This window comes from Aythya ferina, assembly GCF_964211825.1.
Source record: "Aythya ferina genome assembly, chromosome: 4".
Lineage (NCBI taxonomy): Eukaryota > Metazoa > Chordata > Aves > Anseriformes > Anatidae > Aythya > Aythya ferina.
In genome coordinates, this window is record NC_140300.1 from 36,227,428 (window position 1) to 36,244,668 (window position 17,241).

Sequence of the window (17,241 nt, forward strand, 5' to 3'; positions counted from 1 at the left end):
CCACGTGGAGAAAGTAACCTGCCTCAGATTGTCAAAGAAAAATAAATGTGCAATGCTTTAAAAGCATGTCCTGGATAAAAGGGAGAGAGAAGAGAGAGAGAGATTCTTTTGTGACTTATGCAATTTGAGGAGCAAACATAGATGTTTACCCTGTGCCAAAATCTGCCCACATAAGCAGATCAGGCTTTTTTTTTTTTTTTTTTTTTTTTTTTTTTTTTTAATGTTGTTCTGGAAGGTCAGAGACTATTTTGTTTGCAGGTTTTTTTTTTTTTTTTTTTTTTTTTTTTCTTAGTGAAGCAAAGTTCACAGAGCTGGAGTAATGATTTGATTCCCAAGTTTTCTTCATTCCTCACTGTGTGCTTCGTTAAATATATTTGTGGTAGCTGCAGCTTTGAACAGTAGCTAAGAAGCTTAACTTCTAAATAAGCAATAAACTCCTTTGTCCATTTAAAAAAAAATGTAACTTCAGAATTACTGTTGTGAATGGTATCAAATGACTCGGGCTGTTTATATCCTGAACGTCTGCATTACGTGCACTGAAAATTTACTGTGCAGCTGGTTGAGGTTCTTCCTCTGAACATCTCTGTGTACGCACACTGCCACCTCCTACCACTCTTGTTGCTCTTCTGGAGTCAGAAGTAGAAATTTTGTTTTAGACACATCCAGTGTGTAAACGCACTGTTAACAAGAGTTGACCTTTTGTAGTGTGTGTGCTTCAAATAGCACTGAAGGATTACACTATTGTAATATATTAGGGCTGAGTCATGACACTGAGTCTCTGTGCTTTGCCAGAGACCATTTTCATTTGTATCTCTTTACCATTATGTTTCAGTATCTTTATTTGCAAAATAGATACAATGGATAATAATTTTCCGCATCTGATAAGGTAATGTGGGTTTCCTTATGCTTGTGTGTTTTCATTTATAATTATTTATTTTTATTTTTTACACGGAGTATGTATTTCTGATAAGCTCTTAGCAAAGTGGAGGCATAACAGTGCGGACTGTGTTTGGGTATGCAAACCAGATAAAGCGTGTCAGGAAGGGCCGTTTGCTGCAAGTTTACGTGGCCCACTGATATTCAAGATGAAAAGCCATGTTTAGCCCAATACCTCCTCCCACTCTTTTTTTTTTTTTTTTTTTTTTTTTTTTTTTTTGAGCAAGAGAGAGGTGGAGGAGGGAGGGAAGGAGGGAGGCTAGAGCTGGACTCAACCTCCCCTGTTGTGCAAGGGTTCTTTTGTCCTGGATACCTTGATCCTTCTATTCCTACTCCTGTTTGGTAGTGTTGAACCTCCGAGTATTTCAATAGTGAAATGGAAGTATATGTGGCAGATTTTATTACGTTTATGCTGATTAAGACTTACTAAACTTTTTTTTTTTTTTTTTTTTTGCTTGCTTAAGCAGTGAAACTTGTGGAAAAATTCAGCAACAAACATTGCCACAAAAAAAAGAAAGAAAGAATTACTTTAGTTCTCTCAATCATTTTTTCTGTGTTAAACACTGAGTGACTTCTAAAACATACTGCTGGTGAAGGAAAATAGCTAAAGTAAACAACAGTTGCCTGTTTGTTTGACTAGCATTTTCTTTATTTAGAAGCAGTGTCTGCTTTACACCCTTGTTACCTCCTATCTGTGTACTATACATGTACACATAAAGTTACTAATACCTGAAGTAGGTTTCAAGACTACTGCAACTGAAAGCACTGAAATCAGTGGATCTCTAACTATTCAGGGAGAAACTTTGACTTCAGTCAAAATTGTGAATGACATACATACCCTATGGGGGATTGGTTTCAAGCAGGGAAGCTGATAAGCTGGTAAAGTGAGCAGAGGTAGATGCCCCTATTAAGGATAGACAGAATACGTCCTCTGCATTATGTCCAATTGTTTTAGGTCAGTTTTCTGCTGTGGAGGCTGTATAATCTCTCAGGCCTTGCAGAAGACCTCAGTTCTCACGGTCTGGAATGAGCTCTAAGCTCCTTGAACAGTGAATCATAGCATTTGGAGGAGGCTGTCTGAGGAGAGAGCACAGGTAGAAGTAATGCTGAAGCAATTCCATAAATACTAAGTGGAACTCAAAAGGACCACATGGGAGGCTCCTTCCAAGGTTTCTAGTCTTTCCAGAAATGTTATCATAAGCTGCTTGGAGCAATTTCAACAGTTGTTTTTATTTTTATTTTTTCCCTGTTTAATCTTTTTCCAACTCTTAGGATCCAGAGTTGAAGTTGTCATTTTTTCTGTAAGTCATTTTGCTGCTAGGTTGTTACTGGGAGGGTAGCGGGGGGGATTTTGTAGTACTTCCCCAATGAATTGGTACCACAACTCCGCTGCTAGCAACCAGTTATCAAGAAACACTGCAATCAGAAAATCTGTAATCAGATTCCTTTGAACTCTTCTACGCGTCTTGTCACAGTGCCTTTCTTTCACTGGTTGATTTCTGCCTGCACAAACACAATTTAATATTGAAGCTGAAGTTTGTTTAGATTAGACAGTGTAATGTTGCTTGATGAGCTGCCAGGTAGGCACGTGTGTATACTTTAACTCAGATTTGATCTGTAGCTACTGAACTGTCATTTGCCTGAGGTTTTCACAATCCATTCTTCCTGTACTGAGGGCATTACCTGGACTGCTAATTACTTCTCTCATCATGTACAAAATTGTGTTGTTTACTTTAAAGGTGATGCATCAACTTGATCCTGCTTAACTCTCAGACTCGCAAGTTAACTGCCTGCTTAGAGTTGTTCCCTTGAGGTTCTTGTTCTACTGGTTTTCCGTCAGCTTCCACTTTTCAATTAGAGTAATTTGGAAGCACTTAATTTCAGTAGCTGTACTTCTCGATTTTGGAATTCAGTATGTTCTGAGGGTGCCTGCTCCCACTCCACTTTGAGATGAACGCACAATGTGAACTGTTGCATATCCATGCGATGACCATGTCTGATTTGTAAAAGTATTTTAAGATACCACATCAAAGTGTCATGGAGGTATACTTTGTACTCTGATAGGTGCTATATAGCAGGCCAAAGGAAAGGATGTAGTTTAATCATTAGAAGCTTTGGACTGGGAGGCATGACTTTTGGTTTCTATTCTTGGTTTTAATGCTGACTTAACATGTGACTTATGTAAGTGATTTAACCTTCGTATGCCCCTGCTTACCCACACATAAAATAAACATTATCTCTACTTCTCAAGTTTTGTCGTTAAAAAGACTACTCTAGTCTCTCAGTTACAAGCACCCTGCTTGATAACACTTTAAATAGAAAGTTGAGTTCTGAGAACTCATTTTTCATCTGTTCCCCTCCTTATCCCTTAACAGCACAGCTTGTACTTACCTGGTCTTACACATACATGTACAGCTAGTCACCTCTCCAAACAGCTACATTTCAATAAAACAAGAAACTGTAAACCACAAGAATGAGGCTTGTGAGTGCTGGAAAAAGCACATCTTTGGAGTGTGGCCTCTGACTCTGCAGTGACGGTAGATGTAAACCTCACCTTCAGAGTAAAAGGAAATAACATGCTACCCAAGTCTAGTCTTTCTGATCTTTCTAATCCAAACACACCTAAAGTCAGCTCTTGTCATTATGAAGAAGGAAAAAAAAAAGCAAGAGCAAATATTAATTTTTGTGGATGATTTTGTGTGGTGGTCAGATGCCATGTTGCCATAAATGATGTGTTTGAATTAGACAAAACTGGGGCAATTATGTTTCTCTGTAGTACGTACATAAGCCATGTGAGCAAGTTTTATTTCTGCAGTGGTTAAGAATATTGTACATAAGCAATTTGTAAGTGATAAAGATTTACATGTGCATGAGTCAAAATTGATTTTTTTTTTTTCCTATCACTCATGCGTGTAGGCCAAGTGAAGACAAAACAGACCTGAACAGGATATGGCCCAAATGTGCATGTCTTGCCTCTCTGCAATGTATGCATCTCTCCCAGGAGTTGTGAAAGCTGTCTTTAGGATTAAATGCAAGTTAAAATATTGACACTGTTGGTTTGGATCCATACTGTGTTCTTCCCCTCAGGTTTCTAATCTTGAAAGGCAAGAGGGGGAAAATGGAAGTTCTTTTTTTTTTTTTTTAAAAAAAAAAAAGGGGGGGGGGCTAAAAGGAGCAAAAGAAGAAGGTTTGAGTTCCAACTGATAGTAGGACTAAGTTTTATAGTGGGGAGAAACTCGAGTTCATTAGCTCTGCCTTTGTGTAGGATGAGACTCTGCAAGGATTAATGGAAAAAGATTGCAAACATTAAAGGAGTAACTGATACTAATCAAATTAAAAAAAAAAAAAAAAAGTGAAAACATTGTAGCAGATACTGCTGCAGCAACAGATTTCCACTAAATCCTGTAAGAAAGTGCTAAAAAGCCAGCCACATGTTCCTTCCTTGGCTTTGTGCAGCTGCCCAGAAATAAGTCAAGAGGGAGAACTTAATTTTTTTTTATCGTTTATATAGTTTAAATTTTAACAAGGAGCAACTATACCTGGTGAAACAACATGGAGAAGGGACCAGTAGTTCTGTGTGTTAGGATGATGCCTAACTCCAAGCCTGATATATATGCTCTGAATGCTTCTGGAATGAGTATTAATACTGATACAAAGATGACCGAGCAAGGCGTGGGGTCTAAGAAATGTATGAGATTTCATTAGAACAGGTTAGAGATGAAGGCTGAAATTCTGGCCCTGCTAATGTCCATGATAAAACTTCTACAGAGTCTACCTCCAGCAGGATGTTACCCATCTTCAAATGTAGCCAGAAGAGGTAGCAGAAAACTATTCTGAGGTTCTCTCTCCTTTTTTAGTTCCTGATCTTTGCAGTCAGCTTGTGGTCAGAGGCTTGATGCAGAATTAGGAATTCTTTCTTTGCCCCGAGTGGTTTGCTTTTATCATCCTTCTCTGTTTATAGTAGGCAGCCTGCCTGCCCTGGCAAGTTGAACTAGACACGGATTTTGTTGAGAAGCAGGTGAAGATCACTTGTGCAGTCCCTTCTGGTGCCTGACATCCTCAGGCAGGAATCAAGTGCCTAAAGCCATGAAAGCTGTTTCTGCAGTGAATGTCTCAATGTAGGCTATGTAGTTCCTTTTTTTGAGTGTTTTTTTTTTTTTTTTTTTTTTTTTTTTAACAATGCTGGTGGCTTACCCTGGTATGCTCTGTTATATGCTTTTCTGTTTGACCATAGCTATATTGGTACAAAACTTTATATGTGTAGTTTTAACGTGGCACAGGGTGCCACTGCTTAATTGTAACATGGTTTGTACTAATTTCCAAAAGATTATTCTAGTTACAAACTCTGTATTTTTTTCAGTATTTCTTTTTGGATTTAGGAGTGTGTTAATCCAGAACAATCTCAGTGATACCATATGGAGAGGCAAAAAAAGGATGTGTCTTCCAGTTGTGTTACCTTCCTCATAAAGGCTGGACTTGCTGGGTTTATGGTGAGGAAGGCTCACACTTGCTGAGCTGCAGAAAAGATTTTTAGTGGCTACATCCTAAAACACAGCCCACCATTCTGCAGACATTCATGTCCTGCTCCTACATGTATGGCCTTGCATGGCTTCCAAGAGAAATGTTTCGTAAAATACAAGACTTAACTTAAACTTGGCTGTATATGCAAAGGAAAACCCATCAGAGGAAACAGAAATACTGCCTCAAATCCAAGGAGCTTGAGACAGTAAGGTTTTTATCATTCCTCTGAAGAAACTAGAGTGCATTCATGTTTAAGGTTTTCTCAAAAGCCAGCTCTGAACTTTCTTGGAAAGAATTCAGAAAGGTGGGGCAAACAGCATTTCCAGTGATTCCTTGCTGCTTTGCAGTGGGTGAACCTCTTAAAACCAAGCAAAACTCATATTCATCCAGTAGGGGTGCATAAGTCCGTATAGTAAATACCAAGTAGCAATAGCTGAGCTCCCAAGGGGCCTGCCAACCACTGAGTGAAAAACCACTCATAAACCCTACAAACCCGCTAAGGGATTAGATACCATAGCATAGCACAGCAGTGGGCACGTGCTGCTTAAATACTAGAGATCAACAGTCTCTAGTCTTTGACTCCCTTGGCAGCATTGAGAAGTAGCACGTGAGGTAGGCTTTTGGAATCTCAGGGGAAAAAGCTGATGGGTGACAGGAGTGTCATCCTGAGGACTGGTGGGCAGAGCACCAGCTGGTGAGATCTGTGATGTCGCACGGGTGATCACGGCACCATGCATGGGAAAGGCTAAGGCCCTGAGCCTTGCAAATAGGAGTGATACCAGTGGAGGTACTTGTGGTTAGACTGCTGGTGGGCACAGGTAGTCCCTTAGGTGTCTTCACAGGGCTGGGCGCCAAGTTCAGCATGAGAGAACAGAGAAAAAAATATATATACGTGTATATATATAGTTTTTAATTTTTTAAGTGTTAGTGTAGATGAAAACAAGGAGAATTGAAGTCCTAGTTCCCGCTTAAAAATCTGAAGATGCTCCAGGCTGTTCTATGAAAAGCAGTATAATTATCTTATTTTCATGGTGGAAAAAATATCTCGAGGCAGGGAAATGCTTTTTTTGTGATCTCCAACTTTTAGGATGTGCAGAAATAGGCGCCCTTTCATTAGGGGTAGGTGGGTGGGGGAGACGGCGGGATAACGGGCTCGCTCTGCACGGATGAGTAACGAGCGGATTCCTCTGCTGAGCTGAGGTGCGATGCCTTGGCAGCGGAGCCTCGCAGTGGAGGCTGCGTTCATTTGTCTTTGCCTGCTCTGGGGCTCGCTTTCCCCACCTCGCCCCAACGCCGCGGCTGCGATCGCGTTGTCGGCTCCGTGCCGGGTGGCGCTCGGCGCAGCGGGAGCTTCCCTCGCTCAGCGGGCGCTGAGGGGGGCACAGGTGCGCGGCGGGCGGGGAGCTGCCGATTTCGATTTCAGGTCCCCCGGCTGCCCGCTAGCAGCATGCAGGGCGCTGCTGGCTCTCCGCGGCGGTCCCAAGCAGCCGAGTCGGGGCTGGCGGGGCGCTTCTCTCCTCGCCCTGCCTGCGGCCGCCTCCTGCAACTCTCGGCGCCTCCGTGCCCGCAGCAGGGAGCGCGGGGCTCAGGGGCAGCGACTCGGGGCGCCGCGGGCCGGCTGTGCGGGAGCCGGGCCCAGCCGAGCCGAGCCGAGCCGGCTCTCCCGGGGCAGGGGCGCTGAGGCGAGGCCCGCCAAGAGTTAACGGCGGCTCCCCCGGGGCCGGGGCCGGGGCCGGGGCCGCCTCCCCCCGGCGGCGGTGCGCGGCGCTGGCTTCCCCCTTCCCTCCCTCGCCTTCCCGTTTTGGCAGGGGATTAAAGCAGCTCCCCCCTGTGGCAGCAGTGACCCAGAAACGAGTTTGATGCGCGGAGTCCTCCCTCCGTACCCAGTACAAACGTCAGTCAGAGGGAGCCTCTGTGTGTGTGTGTGTGTGTGTGTGTGTGCGCGGTGTGCCCGGCTCTGTGTGTGTGTGTGTGTGTGTGTGTGTGTGTGTGTGTGCGTGTGCCCGGGCGGCGCGGGAGCCGCTCTCCGCGCCCGCTGCCGGCGCCGCGCCGAACTCATGAGGCGGCCCCGAGCCCTCCGCGCAGGGGGAGCCCGGCCGCGCCGCGCCAGCCGCCCTCAGCGCCGCCGCCCCGCCGCCGCCGCCGCCGCCAGCAGGTAACCGTGCCCGCCGCCCCGCGCCAGCCGGGGGAGCCGCCGGCTCAGCCATCTTTGATGGCTTTTTCCTCGCCGCTCCGCAGGCGGCGGGAGAGCAGCTCGGTGCCGAAGGTCGCTGCCTAGTGGAAATAAGCGAGTACGTCATTAACATGGCGCCAAGAGCCGCGCGGCTCGGCGCGGCGCGGCGCGGCGCGGGGCGAGGGGAGGGAGGCGGCCGAGCGGCGGCTCCGCTATCCCACCACCAACTTGTGCCGGGCCGGGGCGCTGCGAGCCGGGAGGGGGCGGCCGGAGGGGGGCTGCCGGGCCGCCGGCCGCGGGGCGGGCGGCGCTGCGGGGGCGCCGGGGGAAGCCTCGGGGCGCCGGCGTGCGCGGCCCCCCGCGGGCGGCGGGGAGCGCCAGAGCCGCTCGGCGGGCGGATGGCAGCGGCGCCCGGCGAGGGGCGGGGGAGCCGCCGGCAGCGCCTGGCAGCGCGGCGCCCGCGCGTCCCGCAGCAGCGAGCGCGGGGGCCCGAGGCGGCTGCGGCTCGGCGCCGGGGCTGCCCCCCGGCCGCGCTGCCGGGCTGCGCTCGGGCGAAGCGAGGGAAAGCGCCTCGGGAGCGCAGAAACCCCGCGGGGCTGGAACGCAGCGCGAGCCGCCCGGCGGGCGCAGGTGGCAGGTGGCCGCACGCGTGCGGGTCCCAGCCCCGCCGGGGCAGCGGGCAGCAGGTGCAGGCGCCGGGCACGCGCCCACGTGCGCGGGATGCCGGGGGCGGCTCGGACAGCCCGGGCGGGTCCCGCCGGGCAGCGGCGGGCAGCGGCGGGCAGCAGCGCACCAACTTGGCGGGGCAGCCCCGGCGCTTGCTCCCCTCGCCCCGAGGAGACAAAGCCGCGCCTTGCCTGCGCAGGGGATGCTCGCGGGGCTCTCTCTCTCTTTTTTTTTTAATTATTATTTATTTATTTATTTATTACTTATTTTTTATTTCCCTGCCCCTCGGCGCCCGCCAGTTCGCTGCCGCTCCGTCGCGGGGCTGTCGTTATTTCGGGGAGGGCGGAGGCGCGGCGTGTTTGTTTGTTTGCACCGCCTGCTGGCTGCCTCCCTGTGACAAGAGGTGATACACAGTTTCCAGAACTGTCTGGGAGTGGGAGGAGAGACGGGCACGGAGAGGGAGCCCGAGCCGCCGCCGTGCCGCCGTCCCGGCCCCCCCCGCCGCGGGGAGGAGGGGAAGGCGCCTCGGCCGCGCTCGGCAGCGCCGGGACTGCGGGGGAGAGGGCGCGGGGCCGGGGGCACCAAGTTTGATTTGCAGCCGGCGCCCAGCCGATTGGTGGCGGCCGGCGGCGGGGAGGAGCGGCGGAGGGAGCCGGCGGCGGCAGGAGGAGGAGGAGGGGGGGGGCCCGGCCGGGCCGTCGCGAATGGGAGCGGGCGGCGGGGGCGGGGCCGCTGCCCCGGCGGGAGGCGGAGCCCGGGGCCGCCGCCGCCTCTCCCCGCTGGAGCCGGCGGTGGCGCGAGGAGCGCGGGGCGCGGCCGTTAACGGCCGGCGCGCGGCCCGCGCTGAGGCGGCCCCCGGGCAGCTGCGCCCCGCGGCGTGCCCGCGGGCTGAGCGGGTTGACCTGGCGGCCGGCGCCGTCCTCAGCCCCGGCAGCCCTCAAGCGTCCGGTGGCCGGGCTGCCGCTCAGCAACGCGTTCCGGAGACATCTTAATTGTACCGCGGCAGTCCCGTTTGCTGCTCCTCACAGGAAGGTTGTACCGCGATGGGGAATAATCGCCTTTGGAAGCGGGCGCTGTCTGCCGGGGGAATCAGAGGCTGCCCACGCTTGCAAAGCTGAAGCCTTCCTCCGAGTTACGCCAAAATACGCTTGTTATGCTTCTATTTCGAGAGGTTTCTCACACTCAGCGGGATATTGTTGAAACAGCGAGGGTTGTACGTTTTAGTGGTAGGATTTTCCCTCTGGCTGCAGATACCATTCACTCCTGTGTTTGAGCTCTGTGTAATACATATGTTTAAAATAAAATAATAATAATAAACCCCCCTTTCCCCTCACAGCTGCAGATTTCCCTTCTAGCTTCTCTGGTTTCATTCCCAATTCACAGAATAAAAAAACTTGCAGTGTTTCCTCTAATGCTTTCTCCCTGTGGTTAGCCCTGCTTCTTGGCGCTGCTGTTTTCAGCTGGAGTTGTCCAAGCTGCCAGCTTTTTCTAGGTGGAAAAGACAAACTGGTGGGTGGGGGGTGGGTTGCATTCATCCACAGAGCCTGCTTCTCAAGGCTTCCAGTAGTCACATTCACCAGCAAAGTTTGGGAATAAGCTGCCCCTGGCCACGTCTTGAGGTCACGTTATGAGCTGGCTTTGCACAGGTGCCTAAATGAGCACGTGCATCTTTGAAACATCTTGCGCCAACACATCCACCTTGTGCTTCTGCCTTTCCTTGATATGTTTTGAATAGGTGTGCTGAAATTAGTAGAAATAGACCTTGTGGAGAACACTTCTGGCCTTAAAATGTACTTCTCTTGCTTTGCAAGGCTTGAGGCTTCGTCTCTAAATGTAAGGTCTGTGGCTTTTTGTGCCATGACCTGTGCTACATAGTGCAGGAGTATTTCATGTAAGTTGGGAACACGAACTCTTCTTTGTGACTACAAACTGTTGCTATCAAAGCTTTTATTGGTGCTGAAAAGGAATTAAGAAGTTGTAGGTGGAGTTCAATAGTGTATCTTATTTTTGGTGTAGCTCTGTTTTTTTCTTGTAGGCATAGATGAAAGAGTTTTTTTCTCTCCCTGTCTCATGTGTCAGTCGATGAAGACTGAGGTGTTACCATAAACCAGCTATTTAGGAGAGAACTGTAGCAGAAACCTAGTGTCTTCATCTACTGTCCATATGATTAAGGCCATGTTATGCTTCCCTGTGTACAATAACCATTCTGAAGTGATCTCTTGTGTACTGGAGGTAATTAGTGTCATTGCAGTTAGTGGGTTACTTGCAGGAAAAGCCAGTTTTTCAGTTTGTCTTCAGGGTGTACATCTGTCATAATTCTGCTTTCTTCCCATTCTGTCTCTGCAGCTGTTCAGTGTAGTTTATTATAGTGACACCCATTAACATGGCTACAGTTAATTGTCTGTCAGAGTTTGAATTACAAACTCCTTCTACCCGGATGTTTATACAGCCCTTAAAGATACTCTGGTAAGAATTGTGCTGAATAACATCTTCGACCTGCAGAAGGAGACTTTTTCAAACATAGTTATTTTAAAAAGTCTGATTCTGTTTCATTACTGGCATGACAAAGACTTTGACACGCTTCGCATCTTTCTCTTTGACCATATATCTACTGGAGGTCAAACTGAGGGACAGAAGTCTGTGTTGTCCATGCTTGCTCAGTAGCAGCATAAAAAGTTCTGTGGTGTCTTGCATGCAAATGTGTGTGTGTGTGTGTATGTATATATATGCAGTACATGGGTGTATATATGTGTGGATGTGCATCTGCAATTTTATATGGGATAATGTCTGGATTTTTCCCAGGAAGCTAGGGAAAAGGATTCAGCTTTTGTTTGTATGTGTGCAATCCCCATACTTCAGTGATGGTGGAAAAATGGAAAGATTTTGGTATTGTCGTCCAGCGTAGCTTCTGTTGCTTGTTGGTTCTTCTAAATCAATCTCTGGCTGAGGTAGGAAATGAGGAGTGCGTGCTGGTAACGCATTGCTGCACTGGGTCATGCCACTGACTCTAACCCGCTGCACTCCCAGCCTGGGAGCTGGGAGGTGGGCAGAAGTGCCTGTCCGCCTGGTTATTTGTGTAGAGTTAGATGTTTGTGGCTCACCACCACAGGGGTATGTAAATCCAAATGTTACTTTGTGGGCTGATATTGATTTTGGATTATCATCTACTCATTTCATTTGTGCAGCATTTTACAGGCATCTTGAAAATGGTTTATTGCTCTCTCTGAAATACAGTAGCCAGAGGAAGCATTTCAGGCATTGTAATCTTGTCTTAAACATGAGCTGAGTAGCAATTTCACCTCTAAGTCCAGATAACTCTGGACTTAGCTTTGTATGCTCAAAGTGTTCACCCAGTCAATGGGTAAAGCCCAGAGCTCGGCTCTCTGAGCTGGTGTGATGAACAAGGATGGATAAAGCCACTGGTGCCACGTCTCTGGGGAGCATCGTGCCTTCAGCTGCCGGGGCGGTGCAGCAGAGCCCATTGCAAGCTGTGCCAGCCTCACCAGTGCAGCCCTGCTGTGCCGGCTCATCTAGGGGTGCTCAGTGTCTAAAAAGTCACAGCCTCTGCCTCATCTGCATCATTTATTGCTGTGGTGTGATGGTGTGAAGCGCTCTTAGATGCTCTGTTCCCCCTTGGAGATGTAGTAACACAGACAGCAGAATCGCAGCTGTTTCTGTAAAGCTGTGTTTGAAGGCTGGCATTTGCCAGAGTCCACTTCCCCCCCAGTAAATGGATAAATAGTACAGCGGAGTTCTCAGTAGAAATAACTGCTAGCGTGCTGGGTGTTGCTCTGCTCAATTGCCTGGTCTCTGGAAGGATGGTTTTAAAGGGAAGAAAGAATGATCTTTCCAGGAGATGAAACTGAAACATTACACAGAAGTTAGTAAGGCTCTCAGCTGTATTAGAACTGGCCTCTTAGGCAGATCCAAATTTTGCCCTGTGCGAGCGCTGTCACAAGCTGTGCTGGGAGCTCTCCCTTGTGCCTCTGTTAGAGGAAGAGGTAGAATCAGAGCAAAAATACTTACCTGAGGGCTCCATCTGAGGGCTTCTCTGTTATTTGGAATGGCAGTCAGCGTCTGCTTATTTAAATGAAACAACTCTGCTCGTCCCACTGGAATTGCCGGGTTACTGGGAATTCACGTGTGTGACTGAAAACTTGGGGACTGTGTGGTTTGGGTGGTGCAGCAGCCTGTGCTAGGGCAGGGCTGCTGAGCTGCATTGCAGCTTACTCTGCAGGTGGACTCTGCGTGGGCACGTGCCCTGTTGGTGCTGGTGTGGGGGTTTGGGAGAAGCAGCGACGGACGTGTTAGTGATGGAAGATGCAGCGCTCAGAGGTGCATGCTCACCTCAGAGAAGTGTTCGTTTTGAGAAGGGGCTTGGGAAGCGGTTCTGCGGCATGTGTGGATGGAGCGAATGTTTGGTGGAAACTCCTGGGCTAAACAGCAGTTATGCAGTTGTGTTCAATTTTGGGGAATTGAGCTCAATAGCCTGGGTGGTCCCTTCCTGTCCTGCAAGTGTCACAGGCTGCGTTGCATAGTTTTTATTGGAATGAGTCTAAGGCTTGGCTTAAATGGTTCACCCTTTTTATGTGATCCTGCTCACAATGTGAATTCTCTCCACTTGCACGCATAACAATCATAGCCAGTTTGTGCTGTTAAACCCAGTGTGCTACAGTCAGCCCCGAGGAGTCACCTTTACTTCTGACCTGTTGGAGGTGGCTGACCTTTTGCTTCAGATTATGTTTTATTGAGATCAGAGGTGAATCAGGTGCACTATATTTACACCAGAGTATATTAAGTGTATGTCAGAATATAGGCAGGTGAAAAACACCAGCAGGTTCATGACTGTCAAGGGTGAGAATTTCAAAGAGAAGTAGCACACAAGTCCCAGATTAGGAAAGGAAAGGGAATGAAATTGGCAGTTTACTGAAAAGTTTGTCAGATTTCCCATTCTGCCTTTTTCAGTATAAAAAGATCTTGGTTTTAGTTACAGATGTCCCGTGAAGAATAAGTTACTATAGTTCTTCTTTTCAAGGTTAGAAAAAAGTTGCTTGAATTCCCAGTAACTTCTCAACACGCTGGCAGAAGCAGTGTGTGTGTGGTTGAACAGGGAAGGTCTGCACCTAGCCGCCACCGTCAGTAATCCGTGTTTATTTTTAATGCAGTCCTCGTGTGACTCGGAGGTCACTGCTAACTAACAGAAACCAGTGGCCTTTGGGGCAGAGGCACTGTGGTACCCTTACGAGCGGCAGCATTTCGGGCTGTGTGGCTTTAATTTGTATGGGCTATTCCAGTGTTACCTTTTTAACATACAGTCTGAACTTCAGGTGTGAACATCTGGTGTGTGTTGTTTAAAAGGAATGCTTTAAAATTAGTTTAGAAGTCAAAAAGGCTGCTTATCACTTGTAGTAACAAAACTTTTAAGGGGTTAGGTGTATGAGGTTTGATGCTTGCTCCAAGCAGCCAAGTGCCACTTGGCGATTTATCTCCCTGTAAACTCAGGTTCAAAGGGAACACGAGATCTCTGCATCACAACTCCTGGTTCGTGTGCATCTGTAAAAGAATATCACATAAGCTCCACTGGATCGTGTAGTTCCGTTAGTGTTATTTTTGAGGGGACAGGCTTTTTGGTGTGTCCAACTTCAGCAACCTGACTAGAGCAGGCAGGTAAGTTAACTGCTGTAGCTGATGTTCTGTACTTCGGGGAAGTAGCTGCGCTTCTGGCTTCCCTTGCTTCCTGGAGCTGCGGGAGGCTGACTAGCTGAGCTTCAAATGGCAGGGGTCAATACCATTCTCTCCTTTAAACAACAATAAAAAAGAAGTGTTTTATTATTTTATTTATTTATTTATTAAGATACGTGGTGCAAAAGAGAGGCTTCTGGCCTTTCCTTTATTTTATGGATTTGCAGAAGTATGGTTAGGAGAAGGTGGACTCAAAATACACTTGTCTGAAAAGATGCAGAAGGGCAGAATTTCAAATTTCCTTGTTCATCTCAAGCTTATGAGTGTGTCTCAGTGTATATAAGCGATGTAATCTTGCTTTAGGGTGTGTAATACTTTTCAGACCATGTGGGAATGAACCAAGAAGTGAGGATTTTGACCAGGAATATACAAGCTGTGTTTCTGAAATAACTTCATTTTTCTTTATTTTCTTCCGTATTGTCTTTAGTTTGTTTTTAGGAGGTATTTTCACACTGAGTGGGTGTGCTCTTCAGTACTGAACAAAGCAAATACTAATATTTATTTTGGTTATGGGAAAAGTAATGTGAACTACTGGAAAAAGTATCTTAAGGAACAGGTACTTACCCCTGGGTTTTGGCCTTATAACAGCTACCGGTCTGTTTTTCAGTTCTGTCTTAGCCTGTTTTGGATATGAAGGTTTTTTTTTTTTTTTTTTTTCTTTTCTTTTTGTTTCGTTTTGTCTTTTATAAGTGACCACATGAAACTGGAAAAGTCTCTGGAACTAGCACACTTACATGTATACCAGAACTGTATTCAGGTGATTTTGATGGTCTGGGCTGGTGGTGTGTGTGTGTTTAATTGGCAACATTTCTGTCTGTCATGCACAGAAAGTCCCGGTCCACGTCAAATCTGTTCTCGTAGAGAGAATTCTTTCTGCATTGTGAGAGGTGGCCTTTTCTGATTCCTTATTCTCCAGCATCAGAAATTATATCTGATCTTCCATGAAATGACAACAGCAGGTCTTTGTGAAATGAACCGTTCAGTGTACCTTTAGCGAGCAAAGTTTGCGGCCCAAAACTGGTACATGTGTCAGTGGCAGCCGTAGTAAATCCTACTCTGGAAAGACAGTGTGTGTGAGAGACGTTCTCCCTCCTCCAGTTTGTGTGGATAATGTCAGAAAGGAGGGAATCTTGCAATACTCGGGCTCTTAAAACACACTAGAGTTCTCTGGAAGTGAAAAACAGTCTCAGGTTCAGTTGCTTATGCTCTCCTTTGAGACAGAAAGTTCATTTTATCATCTCCAGGATGCTTATTTTTACATGGATTGCTTTTTGAAGAGAAGATTTTCATTTTTGGAAATAGAGTCAGACTTTGATTAGGCTTTTCTTATCACTTTGGGAATTACTCTTAAAGTTGAAAGCGTTCTTGTCAAGTTTACTACCGTGAGTCATGCTCTCATTGAACATAGTAGAAGCAGTTAACAGCTTACTGAAGGGGTCAATGAAAAGATTTTTGCTGAAAGGTTTCTGGGAAATCCCAGCTCACACGAAAAAGAGGAGGTTAGATTTTCTGCACCCACCTAGAAGCAAAGGTATTTTGGCACTTGATTTCAAATCTGCACGCTGAAGGCACGTAGTAGGACTTTGCTGCTAGCAGAACACCCAGGCCTTATTGATAGCATGATTGATAAGTGGTCGGCAAAGACTGGGGACGTTTGATGTGCTATCCAGAGTCCTTGTCAGTTTAACTTGGAGTGGATGTGCCTTTTTGCGCTTGTCTTGTGATGGTTTTTCTGCTCTTCAACTCACACTTTTTTTTCAGTACGTTTTTATGTATAAATGCTGACTAGCTATTTACAGCTACCTTATTTTTTCCTGCATTTTTATGCAGAAATAGCAACACCCTGTGAATAGCCAATAAAAAGATAAGGGACTTTTTGCCTTTACATCACTGGTTCGTGTGCAGTTGAACTCAATATTGCTAGAATTCATCAGCACTGGCAGCTTGGAGGAGCTTCTGTGTAATCAAGTGTTGGTCTGATTCCTGAAAAGCAGTTAAGTGTTTAGGCAGGCCAGTGGAAATGTGCCTGCAGGAAGAAGTAACTGTTTTACATTAAAGGTGCTGCCTTCTAGGGCATAGATGATGCATGTCTAGTTAATCTGGGAAAGCTTGGCTTGCTACTGCTGATGTTTCTTTTTTTTTTTTTAATGCAAATGGAAGACTTTAATCTTTGATTTTGTAAATCTGGCACTTTACACAGGAATAAAATTGTTCCAAAAGCATATTAGCCAAAGTAAATATTTACAGAAGCAGTAAAAATGTTATTGTATTGCAAATCTAATGTCAGAATGGGTAGAATAGTTAAGCTCATTTACTGCAGATATTTAGTGATTGTAAGACTTCTGAGAACAAAATATGCTTTTGTTTTAAGGTGAAAGTGTTGGTGGGATTTTCATGACACCCTCCAGTTTTGTTCACCTGTTTGTATGATAACTGCCTAATTAAGCAGCCTTGAGGTACTCACTGTTCGTATTTCAGATGCTGTTTAAAGTTGTTTGTTTTCCTTTGTGTGCTGTAAATCCTCGAGTGCCATCAGAAACACAACTTGATGACTGTGTATTATTATCTTGGGTTAAGTGCTGTCTCATTGCTTTGCAGGCTGCCTGCTGTTTCCCGTGGAGATCATGAAACGACGTCGGCTTCCTAGCAGCAGTGAGGATTCTGACGACAATGGCAGTAAGTGCTCCTTTGTTGTAGAGTGCAGTAGGTTATGAGTTTGAAAACACATTTTAATGCAGTGTTTTATGTGATAGAGGCACTTTGCGAATTGGTTGGACTAGTGGAAATGTGTATTTGAAGAACCAGTTTTGAGTTCTGTTGTTGTGAGCACAGGTGGATGGTAGGTGCAGGATCCCCTCTCCACTGTATTGACTTCACAGTGTTAATTAATAAGATAAAACAGGAGAAGTTGGTCTTCTTTTTCTCTCTTTACATCTTCAGTTGCAAGCAGCATAATTCATCATTAGAAGGACAGAACTTGGATGGAGACATCTGCTAACATTGTCCTCAGCTCAGTATTTCATACAAGTTTGTGTGAGGATTTTAAATTTTGCGCTGGTGTTCTCAGACCCTTCTATGTAATGGAACGGTACATTGCTTCAGACTTCAGCAGAAATTATTGCAGATCTGTAAAAACCATTATTTATTTATTTATTTATTTATTTATTTTTATTTGAAGATTATTTTACTTGAATTGAGAAATA

General features: G+C 46.5%; 1 protein-coding gene and 1 long non-coding RNA gene across 13 annotated transcripts in view; one reads left to right on the top strand and one right to left on the bottom strand.

The window, feature by feature from the left end:
- The window catches only part of JADE1 (jade family PHD finger 1), a 147,063-nt gene that overhangs the window by 97,399 nt on the left and 32,423 nt on the right, over nucleotides 1-17,241 (top strand). For 3 of the 12 annotated variants that reach the window (XM_084519088.1, XM_084519084.1, XM_084519086.1), the window contains one exon: nucleotides 16,637-16,714. In XM_084519088.1, the coding sequence (XP_084375214.1) occupies nucleotides 16,663-16,714 (52 nt within the window). In that variant the 5' untranslated portion in view covers nucleotides 16,637-16,662. Of the gene's footprint in view, nucleotides 1-7,307; nucleotides 7,352-7,378; nucleotides 7,613-7,635; nucleotides 7,749-8,569; nucleotides 8,700-10,784; nucleotides 13,964-14,825; nucleotides 16,495-16,636; nucleotides 16,715-17,241 lie in introns of those variants that run through there. The other 9 variants (XM_084519087.1, XM_084519083.1, XM_084519092.1 and 6 more) reach the window with 9 other exon arrangements.
- On the bottom strand, nucleotides 1,564-3,952 carry LOC311436712. Its single transcript, XR_014693041.1, has 2 exons — nucleotides 3,875-3,952; nucleotides 1,564-2,932 (listed from the first exon to the last, which is right to left on the bottom strand). It is a non-coding gene; the product is annotated as an uncharacterized lncRNA (long non-coding RNA).